Here is a 24,829-nt window from a genome sequence, read left to right as displayed (position 1 = left end):
GTAATTCGACCATATTAGAGCTATAGATATGAGCAAGAACAGTTAGATGAGGAATACAATTATACCAAATCATAGTTTTTAGGACAGATAAACTTAAGCTCTCCCAGCCAGGACTTCCACAAATCAGTATCTTTAAGATTTCTAGTTTCACTTGAACCCAAACCTGAGGATAATAAATTTAATTATAAAAATATAATGGTTACAGTGTAACCATGACTCTCATCATTTATATTAAATCTGATTTTAACTTCCATATATATTTTCTATCAAAAATATTTAAGCAATTTTAGTATGACATGTGGAATTGTTTTGAGACCCCCACCAGATAGCAAATGAAAACATTAATCAAATGTAAGGCTAACTAGAGAGACTCTCAAATGTTGTACCCTTGCTTGAATGTAGGCACATGAATCATGCAAAAGTACAAACTTTTCTGTGGCCTCAGTTTAAATTTGGCCTCTGTCAGTAGCAACAAATATTATCCCGATTTCTTGATGTGAAGAAAATGTACTGAGCCCTAGCTCCAACTTCAATCTTTTCAAGGACTGTATAGGCTTTGAATAAACCCAGCCTGACAATAAGCTCAGTCAAGACCTGGTTTGACAGTTTTTGTGAAGAAGCCAAGAAATCAATAAATAGACCCTCTCACCCTGTCTTTACATGGCATACATAAGTGCTTCTAACAAAACAATGCTGAAATGCCCATCTTGGTGCTGAGTGTATGAACATATCTGAAAGCAGGCGGTAGTCTCCAGCAGGAGTTTGTCAGGCCATTACCTCCAGTGAACACTGTACTTACCAATTTTTCTAAGGCAAAAACATATAACCCACAGAAATAAGGTTTAGAAGATTCAGCTCACAAACACTATTGTTACCTCAATGGCACTTGGAAATCTGAAAACCACAGATGATGCAAAAGGAACTCTGCTTTGAGAAATGCAGGAAGATAAATTTGATCTGAGCTGACAGAAGGTTAATAATGAGTTCAGGAGAATCACAATTAATTGTCTTCTGTTAAGGCCACACACAGTTTGAAACGGTGAGACCAAGCATCGTTCTCTTCATGAAGCAGAGGAAAGAAAAAAAGATGAAAGAATCAAAGTGCGTAATCACCCTGGCTTTTACAAAAGCAAGTAGTTCTGCGAGCCTGGCAGATACAATTTCTCTTTCTAAGGACAAGAGACAGAGAAAGAATATTCAGTGCATGTTCCTTTCCCAAAGAACAGGGCCATGAAAAGATCCTTCTACCTTTAATACACCGTAGGTTTAATGAAAGGCAACTGCTATTTTAAGGTTTTAAGGGGATTTTATAACAAAGAGGAGTTGCAGACACCATCCCCATTACCACCAGGCTTCCATCCTCTCTTTCATCTTTCTCACTAAGCCAGCTCTCAGAAACTTTTACAGATAGTTACAGCCATCAAATGAAGGTTAGTTTCTCAAAGGCTTAGTCCAACCATGTCCAGCTGTTATGGCTTAAATTAAATTGATACTAAAATAGTCTTTTATTATTATTATTATTATTAAAGTGTTATAATCATTGTGACTACAATCGCTCACCGCTATAAGACTTGATTTACGTAGTAATAAGCTGATAGATGCCACCATTTCTGATAGCTGTCAGAACTTCTTTTCCAAAGCTGGAAAGCAAAATAAAACTCCCAATTATTCTTAAAACGGCAGAAGGATAACCCCTTTTCCAGGGTAGAGACATGAAAGATTCGTTTTCTTCTCTGTTCCATCAAGCCATGTTGCAGATTCATTTAATGCATTATGTGCATTGCATTAGATTTCAGAACTCACGTAGAGGGTTACAAGCTATATGAAAATGAAAGGTAAAAAAAAAATATATGGCTTCTGAGAAGCCACTGGCAAAACTTAACACGAAAGGGTCAGAATTTCATTCTTGGTCTTTCTGTTCAGTTATCATAAAGATTTTCATCTAGTAATTGTGTCTGTGGGCTGACTGGGACTCATGCTGAAAACATGACTTCTGCTCTTACACTAAAAAGTTTCAAAAGTTAAGCTACTCTCAGCACTGTACATCAGCTACACTGATGTCCTTATAGCAATTTATCTTTTGACCCTTACAAATATGATCTGGAATAAGTTCTGTTAGGCAATGATATACTTTTGGGCTCTCTAGTGAGACACTTTTTTGTGTGTGTGGAAAACATTATTTAAAAATCCTTTTGTGCAGAAGCAGTTTTCTAACAGACAGTAGTGACAAGGCATAACACTGAACCATAAGGTTTGGATCTTTTGCAGTCCTGAGAGAGTTACTTAGACTGTAGCATTCAGATGTGGGGGTTTTGGCTTGTGCCATGATAGAGACAAGAAGCCCAGCTCCAAAAGAAAGCATCTCACTCTGAGCTCCAAAGTTTGATGGCCTGAAAGTAAACTATGAAAGTATGTGGTTATATGAAGGAGACACAGTAAGAAAGTAGAAGATGTGTAAAGTCAGAGATAGTGGCATGACAAGAAGGAATCTTGAGTGTTAGGAGGAGGACATTGATGCTATGCAGTGGAGAATCTAGGTATATGGTATTTTATAGGTACATAAAGGAAAAAATAAAAATAAGGTAGTAAGAAGCCATTCTTCTAACTGGTCATTTTTGCAGGTTGATATCCAGGTTGCTTTGTGCACAGCAACTTCTAGTGAATCCACCTTTAATTTAAAAATTGGACACTCATTAAGGCCTGAACCAGCTTTTTTCTTTAACTTTTTCAAAAGTCTCTAGGACTGGTGGAGCCACCTTGATGTTATAAACAGCTATATTTTTTTGAGAAAAAAGTTTAATGTAGATAACATCTGTCCAGTGCCAAGCTCTTCCTCACTCAACAGGAAGTTTATAATATCAGCAGTTTCTCTTTCCCCTTAGTCCGGACTTTGTTGTACAAGATGGGCTAGGATCCATTTGCCAAAGGGCGCATAGTTAGAAACTGTTAGCATTCCTGACTTGGACCCAAACTGAAGAACTGAAAACTCCTCTTAATACTGAGGACTTAGATGGGATACCTTGTAAAAGAAAATGATGACAATTAAAAGGCAGGAAATTGTTCACACCATTGTGCAGATATCCCGTGGGAGAGCAAAGCCCAAAAATTCCCAGTCAGAATACTTTTGTATTAGAAGACTAGCAGAACCAAGAAGCATGTTTTATCATTAGCAAAAGGAGGCATTTTTACGTAAATATCTCACAATTCAATACAGTTAGGTATTTCACCATCCTTCACTATAATATGCACATCATGATACTATTTTCATAGCTAGGAAAGCAAGAAGAGACCTTCTGAGAACTCAGGTATCAGCAAAGATAAATGAATGAGTGCACAGACCTGCACTAGATCTTACCTCTTACAAGTGATCCAATCATAGATGTTTTTAACTGTAACAAATGTATCAAATAAACGAATAAACAGTGATATAAACTGGTAATTATGGGGAAATATTTAAAGTAAAGAAAAAAAAGACAAAACAAACAATGGGAGGGAAATCAAGTAATGAAAGAAAATGACTGTTATTTGAAAGCACTGTGCTATGCTATAAATAAACTGAGAATTCTCAAGTGGAAAATTAAAAACTCCAACAACTCCAAAATAACCAAACAGATTAAAAAACTGTTTGCATCCATCTTTCCAAAACAGTAGAAGAAAGTATATGCCTTAATGGGAAATCCAAACAACAAGACAGAAACAAGTGAATTGTGTCCAGTATTTCATCATCTCTGTTATAACAAAGATAGTCTCCAAAATGCCAAACTGTCAGGACTGAGCATTCTCTATATTAAGGAGAAGCAGCAAGACTGGGAGACAGAAACTGACAAAACATTAGTTGACTTTATCAAAAGCTGACTTAATTCAGGACATACCCCTGAAAACTAGAAAACTATGATATAAGGAACTGGTAACACAACAAGAAAGAAGAGACTTGATGGTAATCTGCCACCTGTGGAGAAGATATTTTAAGCTGTTAAGAAGATCAAGAGCTGCAACATTTCCTTTAGTAAAAGCACCACCTGGTTAAGAGCAGCCAACAGGTGCATGGAGGGAACATACTTGGGGCTCACCATTTTTTTTTTTTTTAATTTTTATTTTTTGGATTCTCTCAGCATGCCACTGTCAGGGCAGATATAAATGCGGCAGAGTGGACAGCCTGTCCACTTACTGCCTGTCTTTGCTCTGAAGGTGAAGGCATGATCTGAGTAGTTTCTGACTGCCAGATTACGCTGCACAACGACCAAATACTGCTCAGCTGGTAAAACAAAGATGGAGGATTCTCACCTGGATCAGCGTTGCACTGACAGCCTGTGCTTGAGACAGGCATTATTTACAAATGTAGTCACGAATACACTTTGTTCTATCCCTTGTAAGATTTCCCTGAAACCTGAATTCCTCCTTAACTGGTCAGACTTTTGTCCTGCAAAACTTTGCAGCCAAATCATTTGATAATTGTAATCAGTTCAAAATGCATTGAAAGAGAATTCAAAGTGCACTTTGGAGTTTGACTGTCCCAGTGTCTTCTGCTAATTCATGGAAATGTGTGAATAAGTGATTTTTGTGAACTGTTTTGTTTTGCATTGACTCAGAACATTTTATGGAGCATAACCTCATTGAATAAAAATGGGGAGCAGATATTTCTCAACAGAATTACACTTGTTCATGTGATGAAACATTCAATTTTTTTTTTTTTAGAATTAAGTTCTTAGTTTCACTTAAAAACTTAGAAGTAAAAATTAAAAGAATAGCAAGAATAGAAAAAATTATTTAAATTGTCAAAATAAAGCATTTCAAAGGCCTCTAAAATGTAGGTTTAGACTTTCTTAGGCTACAAGAATTTTGATAATTGACATAGCTTTGAAAGTGTTCAGTCAATCAAAGCAACGTATAAAATAAAATTTGGCAAATTTTATGTAGCTCTGTTACAGTAAAATTGCAGAATATGGTTTATACTAATATACTTCTATTAGGTCTCCATACAGTCAGTATATACAGATAAATAAATCAGGTCATCAATATTCTCCTAAACATCATATGAACATCATATCCACACAGAAACACCATATCTGCACATCTAAATCAAGTAATTGGGTGTGTAATTGGCAATGGTTACAAGAGGTTAATTTCTGTTTAACTTCTTCAGTATGCAGGGATTTTTTTTTCTTTCATAACCACAAATAGAGATATTTCATTTAATAAAGGGACCTCAAGAGCATTTTTAAAAGTACTGTTTTGAAGCAAAATTTCTTGGGGACTGAGAGAAAATTCAGATATAATTCATATATAATATAATCGTTATATATATGCCTGGCTCTCAAATTTCTCACAATGGGCCCCTGCAAGAGAAAGGATGCCAAGTGAGGTCAGCTTTGGCTTGCATGTCTATGACTGTTCTTATATACAGATCTATTCTCTCTCTTCCTCCCTCCCCCCTCCCCGGTATTCATGTCATGCTTTAAATCTCAAGAAAACTCCCATTTATAAAGAACAAATGTATTTGTCCTTCAAATATATAACCATTTGAAGTCCCTTAATTTATAGGTGTCCTTTGTAGTGTTGTCACTGTAGGTACACTCGAAGCAAGAAAACTGAACCTTTCATGTATGAAGGCCATGTTCTTCTCTTGAAGATGCCAATACCAATGTACAGAAAATGGCTTGCTGTCTCTTTTATATCTTTCCTTCACAAATTGATACCAGAACCCTGAGCTAGGCATAGTCTCACAATCAGTTTACTTTTTCACTCAGCAAGGGAAAAATTAATCTCCTTTTCCCCCCAAAATGAGTGTATTTCACAAGGAATTTTTCAATGCACCTTTCAATATTGCTAGGAAATGAAAACTTGGAGCAAGACATGGGCAAATGTTCTTCATTGTATCATCATAACCCTATAGGACCAATCACTTGAGGTATAAACAAAATGAACACTTCTTAATTCTATTTAAAACAAGCAGTAAAACAAATGGCAAATGAAGAAAGGTATGCCTGATACTGAAGAAAACCCATTTTGTAACTCAATTCATCCTACTTTTTAAAAAATTATTTCCGTAGAACTTTCTTGTCACAGTGATCATATATATACTTGAAGGAGCTGTTTGCAAACAACCTACTGTGGCCAAAAAGTGCAACAGCTGTTCAGCACTAACTTCTTTGTCTAGTTGCTTTTCTTGATATATACCTATAGGTAATTTTGATTAGTCTGCTCCCAAAGCAGAATTTAGCACAGAATGGCTAGTTTAAGTGAATTCTGGTATAGATATAACACAAAGAAATTCCACTCAGTAGAAATGTTTCTTGTTTCTAAGAAATACTGAACATCGGTGGGCCAAATGTAAGAAGATAGTTTTTTGTTTGTTTGTTTGTTTTTAACAGTTGCATCCTTCAGTGAAAATTACAGTTCAGCAAATGTGTCTCATGAAGTTTGCATAAAAACAGTGAGTATATTTCAAATCAGTTTCACTTCCAGAGGGAAATCTGGGTAACCGACTCAGGCAGACTCCCTTGTCAGTCTAGACTGACTCTAATGTAGACTACCTAATGTAACAGTGCGAGTATAAGCATTAGGCAGTTAATCTAAACTAGCTGGCTACTCCCTCCTGGAACACGCCTAGGCTCATCCCATTTCAAGACAGGCTCCTAAGATGAATGGAGGGATTGCCTTCTGCAGGTCAAGAAGTATTTCTGTTATTGACCTTAGGGGGACTAGTGACTATTTTAAATTAGGTCCCAAATTATTAGAGGGGTAATTGGTGAAATGAATCATATAATTCCTTGGATTCCAAATATACACTGGGAGGATATACCACATTGCATAAATTGTAAAAAAGCAATCCTGCACGATTAATATATACAAATAGGATGTAAATAGTTCGCAATTTCAGATAAGAAATCTGTCAATTAATTATTAGCATGAAATTGACTACTATGTGTCAAGTCATTCAAGTAAAATGTATTAAAGCCTCCAGTAAATGTGAAAGTATCATGTTCCATTTACCCAGTCCAACTGATGCAAGCAGACCCTCCTCCAAGCTCCAAGAGTTTTAATGAGATACCACACAGTTACAAGAGTCTGCAAGCATAGGTGAGACTGTAGACCATTGCTGTTCCTTTGAAGCTTCATATTCCCTGAATTTTAGAATAAAGAAAGACAGTTACCTGTTCAAATCACGATGTATGATTGGTTGTGTGAGATTGTGGAGGTACTCCATACCTTTAGCTACATCTACAGCAATGATTAATTTAGACTGCAGATCGAGAGTTCTATATATTGAAAAAAAAAAATATAGTATTACTCAAAGTTAATAAACAGACAAAAATAAATGTAAATCATTCTTATCTGTAAATCCTGGAACCTTTAATGTTGTTTTGAATACAAAATAATATTATATAATCTGTGTAATGTAAATGTATAGAATATAACAAAATGACTACATTTTTTTTGATTAGTTATTAATTTCCCTTGTGCACCCAATAATCGGAATCAAAGCCAATTTTTTTCTATTGTGTTCCTTTTACTATTGTTTCATAGTGAAATGATTAGCATTCACATCAGTACAAATTTACTTGTCTTTCAAATTCTGTACCACAAGCCCTAGCAAAGACCAAGTGTAATACCTCTTCTGTTCATGAAGCAGGGAGAAGAGTGATCCTCCAGAAATATACTGAGTGACTATTGCAAACTGACTTGGGTCATCTAAACAAGCTCCAACAAACTGGATGACACATGGATGATTCAGTCGACAGAGAATGGAAACTTCACGGCAAAACATGTCCACATCAGATTTGGAGCAGTAGGTATTGGCTCGGTAGCTTAGAATTTACATGAGACAAAATTAAGACAAAAACATAATAAAATCATTATGAAAATACTTCAAACTAAGTCATCAACCAAGTGGAATGGAAAAGGCTGGCAAGCTTACCGTTTAATTGCTACAATTTTATTTCTGCATCGTCCCTTATATACTTTTCCAAAAGACCCTAAAATAATTTAAAATAAATATGATAAGGTATTTCTTATGAACATCAGACATTTAAAATGGAGGCATTCTTATTTCTGGTACCTGAGCCGATAATCTCATGGAACTCTATTTCAGAGAGCTGAAGATGGAAGTGCGATGGCAAACCAGCACGGAGGAGAAGAACATCTGCCTTTTCTGCAAAAGAAAACAGTTATCTTATTGGTAAAATGCAGGGTCACACAGAAGTACAGAATATAAGCATTTAACTTCACAAAACCATTACAAAGTAAAAACTGATTTTTCTCCTGTAAAGTGGTTGCCTGGTAATCCTATTCCTTTTTCTTTCAAAATAAACCCCAATAACAAATAAATAATTGCAACATTACAGATGCCTTGGGCCTTCTTGGGTTTAAAATCTTACATACATACAGAATCTGAATTTTGCAACTTAATTTAGTTAACAAACATCTCTCTCTTGTTAATCTATTTGGCTTATTACTATAAAGTTCATCAGAATATTTCTCAATGGAACATTTCAATGCTGCTATGTAAAGGACATAAGGATTTGATTAAACCCAGACTGACCACTTGAAATAGAAAATTGAAAGGACCACCAAAAGTGAAATATTTTGAAGTACAGATATTCATCTGAATGTTTTATCTACAGGTGTTTCAGAATAAAGCAATTTATTCATGGATGTGTGTGTATTTCATAAGTACTAATTCACAGCCCTTTCTCCTAAAAACCAACAAAATATACATTTTAAAGAAAATGAAAGTAAGACGCATAGAGGAATTATCGTGCTGTTGAGCACCTCTGCAGACACCAAGAAGAAAAATTTCAACATAATTGTTTCCTGAAATTATCCTAGGGAGATATAGCTACTGCTTATGCACAACACTACATTTTTGAATGAAAAGAAATCCAGGAATAATTAATCTTGTGTGGTACATTTAGGCTGAAAAACACCTTGGGTAGAAGAGTATAAAACTCTGAGTTTTCCCTTGCCATTGAGAATACCTTTAGTCATGCTTTTAATTTTTCCTAGAGGGGATGGAACTGACACATAGGAACCATCTGAAATAAAAGAACAGAATGAGTTTTATGGAATTCAAAGATAGTATAAGCATACTGATAATTATACAGATAAATTAACAAGGCAATGATTGCTTAAAGAACAACAAGAACAACAAAACCAACACCAGGATGAACATACATACAAGTATTCACAAACAAAAGATTGTGGCATGTTATATTGCTGCATTGGTCAAAGAGAAGCTTGACATGAGCTGGCAATGTGTGCTTGCAGCCCAGAAAGCCAGCTGTATCCCGGGCCGCATCAGAAGCATGGCCAGCTGGTGAGGGAGGTGATTCTCCCCCTCTGTTCTGCTCTTGTGAGTAGCTCTCCATCTGGGGCACTGTGTTCAGCTCTGGGGCCTCCAGCACAAGGAGGACATGGAAGTATTAGAACACGTCCAAAGGAGGGCCACAAAAATGATCAAGGGGCTGGGGCACCTCTCCTACAAGAACAGGCTGAGGGAGCTGGGGTTGTTCAGCTTGGAGAAGGCTGCAGGGAGACGTTACAGTGGCCTTCCAGTACCTAAAGGGGGCTACAGGAAAGCTGGGGAGGGACTCTTTGTCAGGGAGTGTAGGGACAGGACAAGGGGGGATGACTTTAAACTAAAAGAGGGTAGGTTTAGATTAGATAGAAGAAATTCTTTACTCAGAGGGTGATGAGGCACTGGCAGAGGTTGCCCAGAGAAGTTGTGGATGCCTCATTCCTGGAAGTATTCAAGGCCAGGTTGGATGGGGCTTTGAGCAACCTGGTCTAGGGAAAGGTGTCCCTGCCCATGGCAGTGGGTTGGAATTATATGATCTTTAAGGTCCCTTCCAAAGCAAACCATTCTAAGATTCTTGAATGTGATTTGTTTATAGCTTCACTAAACTCTGTAGAACAATATTGAATTTCACTAATGTTAAGAAGGGCCAATGTAGTGTTTTATATCAGATTTTGTAAAGGTACTCAGATCGTATTAATAAATTCTGACAATTGGGCTGCCAGTAAATTGGTCTGTTCAGCTCACTAAGTAGATGTTTCAAAAGACCTCAGCTTTGTGTACCATAAATTTCATCTTGTTTTTCTACTTAAACTGGAGCTGAATTCTTTTTAACAGTCAACATTAAAAGTCCCTCTGGATGTTTTAATGCCAAAAAGGATGTCCAATGCATGAATAAACTTGGTCCTCTAAAGATTTACATGAACTTGATATGTACAAAACCTAAACCTGGAACAAGTTAAACTCCTCTGTAGATATGGAAAGGTAGGAAGGAGAATGATCCTGTTGCTGACTGTCGGGTTCTTCCTATTTACGTGACAGGAAGTCAATGACCTGGACAAGCTGCAATGTATAACATATTTACCTCCTCCATAGGAACATTCTCAAAACACTGTAAAATGTTTTATCTATCTGCTTGAATTAATATTCTTCTTGCCACTTGCCATACAGATGCCAATACAAATGAGTAATTTTGTAGCAAAAAAGGATAACTAATTCTTCCCAAGAGTGAATTAGATATCTAAAGATATTAAAAAATATGAAAGGGACTGAGCATGGAAATATACTGAATGTCAGTAATCAAAGAAACATCAGAGGTAGACAACAAAAAGAGAATGGCTAAACAAGGTATTAAGGATGTAAAAAGCTATGAGTAATGATTACTAGGAAATGATCATCTCACAGCTTTTAGCTTTTCTTCCTAGCGAGGAATAGAAACTGACAATTCTATTTTCAGATAAAGGAAGAATTTTGACAGAAAAAGGGGATATATGATACGTGGAAAATGGGGATTCTCATGACACTAGTTTTCTTTGTGCCACACAGAATAGATCCAATGCTCCTTCACATTGGTGGAACACTCCCAGAGACTCCCAGTGGTCTTTGGATCAGACCATTCGATTGGCAATTAAAGTGATTTCTCAGACCATACCTCCCCCAGGCTGTGAATATTCATTACATGGTGATTCATCTTGAGGTCGTTTATAATGCTTCAGAAGGGTCACAATGGCATCATGACCTAAAGAAAGAGGGAATATAGTGTTTGTAGGTAAACTCAATAGTCACTTTAAAAATCAATTTATATAAAATCAGGGGATTAAAAGAAAAAAAAAAGAACTGTGTCTCTAAAACATGTAAGCAAGGATGCAGCAATGCTAATCTAAAATTTAATATAATTTTTAACTACAGAAATACTGGGAAAATACCTACCAATAAAAGCAAGCATATTATTTTGAGTTCACCTAATACTAACATGTGATACATGGCAATAGAAAAAAAAAAAACTGCTGCAGAAATATATGAATGGAGGTTGATCGTAGTCTTCAAGAAGCCTTAGAAGGGAAACCAATGCCTGAAAATATTTCAGTTATGGTGTTCTAAACTGGACAAAATGTTTACACTATATTGCTGTAGACAGTTGCTATACTCGTCATTCTTCTTGTAAAGAACCAGAGGTCTGTGTGCGCACAATATACTCAGTCTCTTAGATGTCTGATGTACAAAATTCTGCTTGGTAATGCTCAAAAATCCTTTCTAAGCCTTTCAAAGCTCTCTTTTTATTTATTTGTTTATTTATTTTTCTACAGTATTTTTTGTACAGAATATTTTGCCAATATCATGTTTTTGAAAGGCCCTTAAAGTCTCCTGTTTTACTTCATTACAATCATTCTCATAATAAATAGTACTGCAATGGTTTGGAGGATGGGGGAATGTCCCAGAGTCCTCCAAATTTAACTTGTATTTTTCCCCATTCCCTGGAAAACATACAGAAAAAACAGCATTTTGGAGTTCTTGTTTTGTATTCACTGTAAAGGGCTGGGCTCAGCATTGCTTATTCATACACACAAGCCAATAGGAAATGTTCCTGATTGCTGCTTACAAATATGAGAGCAGGCAAGAAGAAAAAGACCTCATGCTTTTGCAATAAGGTCATGATGCTTTGATCATGTACCAACTGCTATCTTTAATTTCAATAGCTCTTGCAGCTCCATTTAATTGGAGCAGTTTCCTGCCTGCTCAGTGACAAAGCAGAAAAGGTAAGTAAGCCTTTTTTTTTTTTTCCCCTCTCATTCTGTTATTAGAAACTATCTTCTCCAGGAAAGATGTTCTGCTGGCTCAGTATGCTGCTAGGAACATGAGCTCACACCAAAGAGTGTCGGAAGAGGAATACTTCTCTAAAACATAGGAAATTAAATCAAGGACAGGTTTCTACAGATAACAGCTTTATGGACATCCAAACTCATAGGACGCTTGAGATAAATGTTTGAAGTGTTATTGATTAAATTAACATAAATGCTAGCCCGAAGATGGAAACTTCGTCACTAAAGCAATTAAGAGACTACTTAAATATCCTTTCACAGTCCATAAGCATGGCAATGCCAGGAATAATAAACTGCAGGGTAGTCCACATAAATACATGGCTGTTGAGTACTCATGGGAGTCCTTCATAAACTGCCCCAACATGGGTCCGTAACACGGGGTCCATCCATCATGGCTTGCAAAGGATCCTCTGCTCTGGCACCTGGAGCAGCCCTTCCCCTCCTTCTTCACTGACCTTGGTGTTTGTGGGATTGTTTCTCTCATGTTTTTCTTGCTCCTCTCACTGCTGTTGTGCAGCAGGTTTTACCTTTTCTTTATTTTGCTCTCCCAGAGGCACAGCCAGCATTGCTCATTGGCTCAGCTCTTGCCAGCAGTGGGTCCCTTTTGGAGCTGACTAGACCTGGCTCTTTTCTGACATTGGGCAGCTCCTGGTGTCTTCTCACAGAGGCCACTCCTGCAGATCATCCTGCTACCCATCCCTTGCCACATAAACCCAACACACTGTGCAGCTGACATATGGACGGTATACCAGGAACCATGGAAAATGCTCTGCTTTGATCCACATTTGCAAGAACTGAAGATTGCTAACTCTGATGTGTTGTTCCTTTTAATGCCTCCTTCATTAATAAAATTAAAGCTCTTCACGTATGTCCCAGCAGCCTTTCTGAACAGGCTCTGTTTCCTGTTTTAGCAGCACATAAATACTTCTGTCCTTGACTTTGTGTTGAAGTAAATTCATGTTCAACAGAATATCTGGGAAGATAAAAATAAGGGCTTGTTTTTATAACCCTTCATGCCATGAACTAGAAAGCAGATGGTGAGAGCTCTCAGTCTACAGGGACTGAAGGGTTATTTTGTGCTCTTATCTCCTGCCTATGCTGTTCCTATGAATTTTGTAGTGAAAACCAGAAAATTGAAATACCTTTCTCATAAGCCCACATCAAACAGGTCTGCTCATCCTTTTCTCCACTGGACCTGCTGGGATCACAAGCTACCAGATTCATATCAGCTCCATTATCCAGTAAAAACTGTACTAGACGAATATGACCGTGATAGCAAGCACAGTGTAATCCTAGAACATCAGAGAAGCATGGTAAGGACAACTGTCAGAACACCATAATAGGACTTGCAGCAACACCTATAAAGAATAAACTAATTTACCTGATAAAGGAATATATTATGAAACAAAAACCTGAGGCAGGAGATGGAAAAATAATGCTGCAAGAACCAATCTATTGCCTGCTATACAACATGTCAGCGTTTACTCTACCACCTACAAATCACATTTAACAACTTTGCATTTGAGGAAAAACAAGTAGAAGTAAAGAAGCCTTTTTTTTTTTTTCTTTGCCTGTAGTAGAGACATGGAGGCATGCAGCCCTTTAGACACTACATCCTCTATGCACCGTCCCTAGCAGAATAATAGGCCCAATTCTTAGACCTGCTTAGAAGTCTAACTATGGGAGAATCACTTTACATCAGGTTTTACTAGTCATATACAAGCTGGCATATCCTCACTGAACTCAGCACTTTTAAGCCTGTTTGAAAATGTATTTTAAAAAAAATCAGATCTCTCTGAGAGGTAATTGGATGCTGATCATTGAATTACCGTGTTAGTTACCTTGGAAATCCTGAGTGTGTATGGCAATTTTTTTTGGTTTTGGTATATGCACTAATACACAATAAAGATGAGGATGTTACCTGTATGTCCATCTCTTCCCTGGTGATTTATGCTTACAACATTCTGGTCAAGAAGAAATTTTACAAGTTCTATGTTCTTTCCATAGGTACAAGCACTGCAAAAGTGAAAGGAAAAGTGAATGCTACAGTCCATGAGAGGACAAATACTTTGTGTAGCCAAAGATTTAAAAAGAATTACAAAGAGATAAAAATGGCGTAACAGAATAAAGGATCTTTAGAAATGCAAATGCATGATTAATCCACCAAAGCAAATAGGTTCATGTCTGTTGTTTCATGAGCATTCTAATTATTCTTGTATAAATTAATAAAATCTGCTTTTCAGAGTTCTCTTATATAACACTTCGCAGTCTCACAACATTGTAAGCAAACTGTGTTCCACCACCTCATTTCTAGGTTAGAACATCTAGAATCCAGAAGGTTTCTGGGCAGAACTCCAGTCAGCTTCCAAACTGGACAGAAAGAGAAACTATTATTCATATAGATGTTGGTGGACCTGATGCCCTTCCTACATTTCCTTCTCTGCCTTGTTCCTTCTCCTTGATCACAGTCTGGTTGTACCTCTTAATCCATGTCCTCTCCTGTATGTCAAGATATAAACGTAATATCCATGTTGAGCTCACTACTTTGTTCTTCACCTGGCTGGTGAGATGCTTGTTATTTCAGGTGTTGCACTGCACGCATCTGTAAGTGCTATTCTATTGATAATGGTATTTTAAATATCTCACCTGTGGAAAGCCGTTTCACTGAATATATTTTCTTTAGTGAGACTTTCTGTTCCTGAGAGTTGAATTATTTCCTTTACAACTTCAAACTTTCCACTGTAACAAGCACTGAAGACGAAGTCAGTAAAGAGTTGTTAACAATGCCAACTTTTTAATTAGGCCCAAGCTACGTAAAACAGAGCTTCTCCACATGACTCACAGATGTAAAGGTGTGTCTCCATAGATATTAACTACATGTGGTTGAACTTCAAAACTGCTCTGGAGTAAGAATTTTACAATTTCATGGTGTCCAAATCGACAGCAGAAGTGCAGAGGAACATGATCTTCGTTGTCCTGAGCATTCACTGTCATTTGAGCCAGAAAGAGACCAAAGAAAATATTTTATACTTAACATAACTTGTTCTGAATATTCAATAATACTTTATGTATATTGCATATACATTATGAAAATATCTTCTACTAAAATATTATTATTTTTCTTTAAATTTGAAATTTCTGTGAGCTGCATTAATTGGGATCATCTATACTACCTTGTCTAGACCATTTTTCGGACTAAAGTTATATAACTGCTTTTTTCCAGTAACAGATGTATTGAATATTTTCATGTAGCTTTCCAGGAATTAAACAAGGATTACATATCACCTGTAGACAGAACAACTGTTGTTGTACGTAGTACAATGTTAAGTAAAACTAAGATTCATAGCTACTCTATGTAAGAAAGCTACCCACTGAAGTTTTTTCAACTGAATGGAACAATAGCTGTTAATTAAAAATACTACGATGAAACATATGTCTTTGGCGCTCTTATGAGAGGAAAATGCACTTGTTTTTAAGGACTCTGTTATCTTCGAGTGTCACCAGTAGAATAAAAGAATAAAATCAGATATACAGTGACAAAAAATACCTTAAAAATAAAGGAGACACAATAGGATATTTTTTTCATAGACACAACTAAAATATAAATGCATAAAATGCAAAAGAGGAAGGGGAGCATTCACTCAAATTTCTGGATTTCCAACATTTCCATTTTGCTCAGTATTTAATTTCCCCTCCAAAGATGATTATATATGTGTGCCAGATATTTAAAATGACAGAAGCGTTCTTTTACATAGCATTAAACTATATATTAGAATTGGCAAAACTAGAGTTATTGAATATTTCTTATAGGCGGGAATGGTATTTGTCTCTGTAGAACATATTTTCACATGTAAAATAAAAAACGTGCAATACAGAGGTCTTCCTCTTTTAAGATAAATGCCCTTCCAGCACTTTAAATCACAAAATCATGCATTCTGCACATTGCACATGACTTATCATAAAATAGAAGGTAAAAGTATTTGTACTAAATTGCTGAATACCTATTCTTGTATCCTTCTAGCTGCAAAAACAGTTGCTTTAATCACCACACAACAGAATAAGACTAAAAGCAAAAGAAAACTGAAATTAATTCATTCTAAATACCTCTCAATTAAGCATAAATTCTCAGACATTTTGGGGGCAACAGATGGGTTGTTGTAGGGTAGATAACATTAGCAAGCAATGAGAGAATTAAAAAAAAATTAGTCAGTTCAATTAGCTTTCAGTCAGACCAAGACTCCTTCTTGAAGGCTTGGGTCCTGGTTCAGCAAAGCTCTTGGACACCTACCAGTAAGTAATCCATTAGATTAAAATGTTTCGGTTATAACACAGAAACAGAACCACATTTCTGAAACCATCTAATTTTGACTGATGTTATTTTAGCATAACAAACACAAATCCTACACATCTATTATGAATATCTGTTTTAAAATAATTCTGTAATAGAATAACATAAACATAATTATAGAAAATAGTTATTATCAAGTGAGTAGTGTGAGACTCTGGCTGTATGCATACCAATGAATTAAACATGACAGGGAACATTCCTGGCTCTGAGGCCAGCTGTCACAGAACTGCTGCTATCTACCAGTCGTACCGAATCATTTTAAGGCTAGCTGCATGCAGCCTGCCTGCTGGGGAGCAGTCCCTTGAAGCTCCTCAACTCAGGTGGGAATTGTTTGAGACTTCCAGTTACCCTGTACCACATCTATGCCAGGGAGCCTTATACCCATTTACAGGACAGTCAACTACATTCCAGCACCTGGGAGCCTTCCTAGGCATGCCTGAAATAGATAGGGATATACTTGACGTGTCCTCTTTCTTCATACAGTAAGAATCTAAGAGGAAACCGGGTAAGGCTCTACGCAGAACTCTCCATTGGTGCAGCGACATGCAAGTACTGTTTGCATTATCCAGAGAAGGTCTTTGTTCACTTTTAAAACTGAGCATATATTTATCTGATTCTTAGTAAATTCCTTTCTATATTTAGAGTGAGAACAATAACACTGGTTGATTCCACAATTGATAGAAATGTCATATCCACTCTACTGTTTCTAACGTTTTGTTCTCAATTTGGTTTAACACCAGATCTTTCAAACAGTTTACAAGAAATTAATAGAGTACTAAAGAATAATCTATTCATTAGAAGTGTCCAAACTTGTGCTATGCAGGTTTTTAACACCTGCCAGGAACAATTCTTTCCTATAGCTGACCCTCCTTAGGATGAAGGGTAAACCAAATGCACTCTGAGGTTGCTTCTTGTCTTGATTCTCTGTTATTATAAGGAACAATTAATATTAAAATAAAACCTTGTTTTAAAACCTTTCTGAAGTAATACTGAGTGTTCACAGAAATGGTCAATCCTTTAAACTGAGCTGAACTTGTAACTTCACTGATGTCTAGTGACAGAGAATTCCGAAGATGAATTATGCTTCAGGCTAAATAAAAAGAAAAAAAAAGAATTCCTGGGAATTTCTGTAAATTATACTAAATTTTTGCTCTGAAAATTTAATTAATTGTCCCCACCAACCTTTCTAGCAGTCTTGTATGAAAAGGAGTAAACAAAAGTAAATCATTTTATTTCTCTATTCTAAAATTATTCTTCACTTCATGGATTCATGTGACATGTAAGCCTTTATTTTGATGTGTTACCAGACAGATTCATTCTGACATGTAATGAATAAGAGGGAAATAAATGTCAAAGTTTTATAACAACAAACGTCAGTGTTTTAGAATATGTACCCATAGAATGGCCTGAAGGACAGGGGTGTTAGAGCCATGAGCTTCTGCAGCACAAGGTGTAAGATAGACAGAGGAAGGAAACAGACATCTTCTCCTTTGTTTATGCAGTTAGAAATGATGTCAAGTACTTGCAAGCCATATTCTTTACCTCTGGAATGATATAATTACAACATGGAATGAGGGGTTTTGTTTTAATTTATAGCTTTTTGATTTCTAAATGGGAAAAAAAAAGAAACAGGTGAACTGGAATATTGCCTTACAAAGGAGGAGAAGTTCATAGTTGAAACAAAACAAAATAAATCAAAAACATGTTAGAAGAGAGTTGTGGCAAATAACTATACTGTTTCAGGAATTACTAAAGATGAGTACAAGAGTCTCCACCAGACTGAGATTTTAAAGTATTTTTGTATTAAATGGAGGACAGATCCACTGTCATGCAATTTAAACTTACATAGTACTGAACTTTAATCTTACAGTCTTACTAGTAAAAGTGTGAGATCGCCTGTAAAATAAAATGCATAGATACCTAACTTACATAGAATACCAAAATGAATGCTAACAGACTTTTGTATCAGTCCAACCCAATAAGAGAAAGTATGTGTGAATGCTCCACAATGAAGCACATGAAGCTTTTTTAGCATAATGAAGGATGTGCTAAAAAGATTCTATTTTCTGCTCCTACATTGCTTGTGAAATTTCTCACCTGAATTACTTTAAATTACTTGCTGCATAATTTTGACTTAAAACCCTTCATCTGTATCTCATTCACTAAAAGTTTACTATGCATTAAAATAATTTTAACTGGAAATATACACCACACAGCCATGCATTCTCTGGATGACTGTCTCAATAATGTTACCTCTGTATATAAATCTTAATTTTGTTTTCTCCTGTTGTCTTTCACCTCTAGCTTGGTTTCAGTTGCCCAAAGACAATAGACAAACACACACACAGGAAGTGTTAGGAAATTAAATTCAAATTCAAGACTCAAGACCCGATTATCTATAGAATACCATGTTAAAGATGATTTTTAAAAATATCTTTTCTTACCATCAGCTTTGCTTCCCTCTTCCATCAAGAGCTTTGTAATATTGAGAAAGCCTTTGGCAGAAGCTAAATGGAGAGGTCTGTCTCCAACTTCCCCACTTGCATTCACATCAGCTCCAAATTTTAGCAAGAGATGAGTTACCTAATTAGTTCATCAAGACTGATTAAAATATCACATGAAAATAAATCTTTTCACAAAATCAGATGGAATATTGCACTGGATAATACTATATGTAGGCATCTCATCAAGACTGTGATTATTTTTTCAAAGTGGTTTATGGCAAATAAAGAAACTAATCTTTCAGACCACCATACAAGGAGTTTCTTAATGTTACTGGATGATGAGGTGCATGTATATGAAAAGAAGGATCTCAGGAACACATCCATGGTTCGCACCTTGCTGATATTCAACCACAGAAGTGGAACATTTTCAATCATCTGTGCATCTGGTCTCTGTTCTTTCAAAAGCTTTTCCTATAACTCTACAATGCACTCTGAGTAACATGTCACTGAAATGAAAAATACATTCTACCTAGAGCTCATCTTTTGTAACTTGAAAATGGCCCAGAGTACATGCTTTTAGCCAAAGAAAGGTATGGGGAATGACTTACATAAGCCAAAATAGACCCATTATTACATTTGACATAAAAGAACTATTCAGGGCAAATGAATGGATTGCTACATTAACCATATATGGACAATACTTCAGTGAAAGAAGAGAATTAGAAGATTGGATGCCGGCTTTGGTCAGGATTTGAGGTAGTGTTTCAATAAGTTCATGATCTGTGTGAAAGAAACAAGCACATTTGAACTTGTTATATGCACCATACTTCATGGAAAATCCATCTCTCTAATCCATATTTTTTTCCGTGAACTTTAAAGTGTCTATAATTAGATTTGTGAATTCTAAGGAAAACCAATAGAATTGCCATTCAATTATTAGTAGGTAATGATACTCACTTCCTTAGAGAGACTTAAGGTAGTGTACTCACATTACATTCCTTATCCAGTCTCTGAAACGTGGGATGAATAAGAGTCAAATTAAATATGTCTATGTGTCCAAGCCTATTATAGGTTAATGGAGCTGTCTAGATAATCATTTGTTTCAAGAGACCTAGAGGGGAAGATACCAATTTTTGCTAGGGTCTAGCATAGAGGACTAAAGTGTAGATATTTCCTGTTAATATTCAGACTCTAGAGCAACCAGGAATTGAGCTCTTTTCATGGTAGGTCCCTCTGAAATGTAAAGTAAAAATATTTAACAATAAACCTGAAGTTTCCTGGAGTATTCCAACACTCAACTTTCAGAAATTGCTCCACTTAGTTACCTGTTCATGGCCATAATATGCAGCAATATGCAATGGGGTGAAAAATACTGCATCCTGAACATTCACATAAGCTCCATGCTGCAAAAGAATATCAACAGCCTAGAAGGAAACAAACAGAAAATTCCAGTTAGAAGCACTGTATATATGAGGTCAGCTAGTAAAACAAGATTTCTAATCCTTACATCACCAGTTTAAAAGAAGCAAAAAACCCTAAACAAGCAAGATATAAAAGTGAAGAACTATGTATAACATGTAAAAGTGATTAATTTACAGTACTTTATCTGAACACTGAATGTCACTGATGCTTTATAAATTAGCCTGAAGATGTTTGCCAGTAAAAAGCTTGAGTTGCAAAGCAAAAGGCACAGAAACAACTCTGTCCTTTAATTTTCTTTTAACCATTATGAACAAAGAGCAGTAAACATATCAGAGTTTTCAGAAGTAAATAAAACAGAATGAAAGATCCTTTTAAATGTAAATGCATGCAGGTAAATCCTCAAGCATAATTCCCTCATTGTGTAAAGATTTCTTTGTATTTTAGAAGATAATAGCCCTTTGGCTTCAACATATAACCTTAAGCATTTTCTTTCAAATTATCACTTTTTCAACTTTCAGGAGGCCAACGTTGTCATAAACAGCTATTAATTATCAAACACTGGCTTTCTGAATAACTGTCAAAATAGAAGTCTGAAATGAAACTGCCTTGGATTATTTATTGAAGCTTAAAAAGCTGCTCATTCTTTCTTTTTTCCTCTCCTCTCCTCTCCTCTCCTCTCCTCTCCTCTCCTCTCCTCTCCTCTCCTCTCCTCTCCTCTCCTCTCCTCTCCTCTCCTCTCCTCTCCTCTCCTCTCCTCTCCTCTCCTCTCCTCTCCTCTCCTCTCCTCTCCTCTCCTCTCCTCTCCTCTCCTCTCCTCTCCTCTCCTCTCCTCTCCTCTCCTCTCCTCTCCTCTCCTCTCCTCTCCTCTCCTCTCCTCTCCTCTCCTCTCCTCTCCTCTCCTCTCCTCTCCTCTCCTCTCCTCTCCTCTCCTCTCCTCTCCTCTCCTCTCCTCTCCTCTCCTCTCCTCTCCTCTCCTCTTTCCCTTCCTTTCCTGCTGCTTTTTTCTTTTTCTTCGTACAAGGGAGTCTTCATGAACACTCAGTGGCTCACAACATGCACTACCTAAGCAGTTCTACATATCATTCTGATGAAAATGTTTGAGTCTAATGATAGCAAAGGCTGCTGGACTGTGAATCACCCACAGTACAGTAGTAACTGGGCAACACCTTCCTGGCAGTCTAAAGAAATCACAAAGAAGGGGTAATAGCCAGCTTATATGCTTATATTCATACCTGTATCCCCTCATTGAGATTTCTATTGATTATGTCATTTAATGCCAGCTATGATGATGCACATTTCTGTCAACTTGTACCTAAGCTGAGACCACCAAACAATTTCACACATACAACGATGTGGCCGGTCCTTTAAATCCATGTCATTCTCAAGTACTCAGAGAACTAAAACCTGTTACTACGCAATATTAGTGTCCAGGCATTATTCCTTTACACAATTTAAATTTATATTTACTTTTTTTCCATGTGACTGACAATACATTTTCTGTGTGAGGTCCATTCCCTGACATACTCAAGTTTGTCTGTTGCTAATTGATTTCAACTATTTTGTTATGATGTCAGCTGTAAGCCTCCCCTGGAAACAGCACTGAAATCCAATTCTGTTTCTTCAGGGACTTCAACAGGATAGAAAAAGGCCCAGTGCATTATAGAAGAGACCTAAGTGTTTCAAGGACTAAGCCCTTATACTGAAAGCAGACCAGGGGAGAAGACAATTGCTATGTCTTTTGTCCTGTGGAATTATTCTTCAGCACCTCAGTACTAACAGGGAATGCTGGACATCTTTGTCAAATAGTATTCTTCAGAAACTAAAATATCCTGGGAGCATATTAGGCAGGGATAGACATACTTCTGATGGGAATGGGATAAACAGCGAGCATCATTCATGAATTAGATGACAAACAAATCCCAGAAGATGCTGATGCTTGCATTTGGCTGCTGTGGTTTTGCTCCAGGGACATATGAGATCTGAGCACATGCAAGTAAGCAGGCAGAAAACAGCAGGAGGAAAGGGACTCCTGAATGAAGGCAATCCTGGAGATGAGAAGTATCCCATGCAGCCATAGCCAGACTCTGTGTCAACAGAACTAAAATCTACAATTGTCAACTTAGATCTGTAGTCAACATCAAAGTCCAGATTAAAAACAAAAAAAAAGATAGAAGAAAGATCTTTAACCTCTCAATGCCTCAGTGTGACTGGGGACAGTCACTACAGATCTATCAGTGCAGATCTACCAAGTTTAAGTCTTGCCTGACCAGCCTGGCTGTGCTCTGTGATAAAACAAGTAGGTTTGTGGGTGAGGGGAGAGCAGTGGCTAAGTGGCTAAATGACTTTTAGCATTTACTTTGACTTCAGCATGGCTTTCAACACTACCTCCCAAATACTCTTGTATCAAAATTGAGATGTTATGGTATAACTGGATGCAAAACTAGCAGGGTAAAAAAACTGGTTGAATAATGGGACCTGGGGGGCATCAATTAAACAGTTGTACTCTACCCCAAAGCTAGCATCAAGTGGAGTACCACAGGCGTCTGCACTGGGACCTGTCCTGTTTAACACCTTTAATAGTGGTCATGGAGGCAGTAATGGACTGCACTCTCCTCATGTTTGCAAAGGACATCAAATTACGGGGGAACAATTTGGTGTATTTGATGGCAGTCTTGCCATCCAGAGGGACCCAGACAGGCTGGAAGAGTGGACCAACGTGACCTATATGATGTTCCACAAGGACAAATGTGAAGTCCTGCACTGCAATAGCACAATCTGTGGACTGCCTGGCTGAGGAGCAGCTCTGCTGGCAAGGACCTGGGAACCCTGGTAGCCAGCAGGCTGAACACGAACCAGCTGTGCGTCCTTGCAGCAATGGCAGCCAACAGCATCCTGAGCTGTGTTAACGAGGGAACAACCAGTAGAATGAGGGAAGTGATTACTCACCTTTCCTCCCATAAAGCATTGTTGTGAGTTAAAAATTGGTTTTCTCTTCATAATTTTTTTTTTTAATGAGAGGTTTAATCAGAAGCTTTTTGAACATTCCAGTCAATTATGTTCACTTCAAAGACTGATTTAATTAAGCTACTCTGAAGGTTAGAAGGAGTCAACAAAATAAAACAACACAGAATATATAAGAACTTTGTCTTTTGGACAAGGGCAAGGGATAAGAATTCCTCTAAGAAAATAAAATCAATGATTATTGACTTTTTAGCAGGTAAAATTAAAATGAGAAAACAGCTTTAACACTTAAGGCACTTGCACCAGTCATGGAGTCACAGAACCATAAAATGTCCTGAGTTGGAAGGGACCCACAAGGATCATCGAGTCCAACTCCTGGCTCCATACAGGAACACCCAAAAATCAGACCCTGTGTCTGAGAGCATTGTCCAAACACTTCTTGAACTCCTGGTGCTGGGACCACATCCCTGGGGAGCCTGTCCCAGTGCCCGGCCACCTCTGGGTGCAGAACGTTTCCCTAACCCCCAGCCTCATTTCCTCATTGCCTCATTTCCTCCAATTTTGCAAATGTAGATATGATCAATCCAGCCAAGTGTCTTTGCATTAATATATTATAATGCTTACCTCTGTGTATCTGTAAGAATTTCAGAACAAACCCTATCAGACTGAATTTAGAAATTGCTAAAGAGGTTTCTGAATGTTTTAAAAATAACTTGCTGATGAATACACAATTAATTGTCTTTCTAAGGAAAAAATATACTGAAATATTTAATATACACTCTCATTTAAGACATAAGGACAGATGTCAGACCAGCAATAAGTTTTTGTATGCTCTTCTATCTTAGCTGGTCCAATCATATGAAACAAATGTCAGAGATAAAACAATGAAGATTCGGGTACTGGTGTCTTGAATTATCATGATGTCCCCAAGATTGTTTTTGCTACAGGATAGCCAAAGAATAGGATTTTTAAAATATTTTTTTTTTCTGATATTAGTAGATGCTAGACAAAGAATAGTATAAATACTTTTGTGCAATCTTACTAAAAGAATTGTTCTGGGAAAGAGATCACTGTGAATTTAATAATTTTAAAATGTTGCATTTAATTTGACTTCTTCTAGCCTAAAAATGAGTCACGTCAATTTGTTACAAAGGACACTCGTGGGCAGAAAGCACAGCCGTTGCAAATGTCTCACTGTTTTCAGGGTAGCTAGTATCACCAGGTTAAAAAAAGCTGCCTAGCTGAGTTACAACTCAATACTTTTTCACTGGTGTTTGCTGAACATCTTGTGCTCCCATTCATTGCCTGTAAAAGGCATCCTTCACTTCAATTACCATCACAGTTTGCTGGTAGCTGTTAAAAAGGCTGTGGAATTCCAAACCTGTGAGTTCTAGCCCTATTTGTAACTGGTTGGAACTTCACAAAGAGGCAAATACTGAAGAAGATCTTTGATTCCCCATTATCTTGCAGGCGTATGTATGCCATGTGACAGCTATTTTTTTTTTTTTCCAGAGAAGCTATTAAGCTCTACATCTAAACG

At 37.0% G+C, this 24,829-nt stretch overlaps 1 protein-coding gene across 2 annotated transcripts in view; it reads right to left on the bottom strand.

Moving 5' to 3' along the window:
- Positions 1-24,829, bottom strand: part of TNNI3K (TNNI3 interacting kinase) — a 76,607-nt gene that overhangs the window by 34,957 nt on the left and 16,821 nt on the right. For both annotated transcript variants that reach the window (XM_067001878.1, XM_067001879.1), the window contains exons 6-17: positions 20,232-20,330; positions 18,907-19,045; positions 14,957-15,101; positions 14,761-14,865; positions 14,036-14,130; positions 13,257-13,406; positions 10,947-11,033; positions 8,979-9,035; positions 8,060-8,152; positions 7,919-7,976; positions 7,614-7,808; positions 7,155-7,259 (exon numbers count right to left, since the gene is read on the bottom strand). In XM_067001878.1, the coding sequence (XP_066857979.1) occupies positions 7,155-7,259; positions 7,614-7,808; positions 7,919-7,976; positions 8,060-8,152; positions 8,979-9,035; positions 10,947-11,033; positions 13,257-13,406; positions 14,036-14,130; positions 14,761-14,865; positions 14,957-15,101; positions 18,907-19,045; positions 20,232-20,330 (1,328 nt within the window). The remainder of the gene's footprint in view (positions 1-7,154; positions 7,260-7,613; positions 7,809-7,918; positions 7,977-8,059; positions 8,153-8,978; positions 9,036-10,946; positions 11,034-13,256; positions 13,407-14,035; positions 14,131-14,760; positions 14,866-14,956; positions 15,102-18,906; positions 19,046-20,231; positions 20,331-24,829) is intronic.

Source organism: Anser cygnoides, chromosome 8, assembly GCF_040182565.1.
Source record: "Anser cygnoides isolate HZ-2024a breed goose chromosome 8, Taihu_goose_T2T_genome, whole genome shotgun sequence".
Lineage (NCBI taxonomy): Eukaryota > Metazoa > Chordata > Aves > Anseriformes > Anatidae > Anser > Anser cygnoides.
This window is presented reverse-complemented; position numbering and strand designations above follow the sequence as displayed.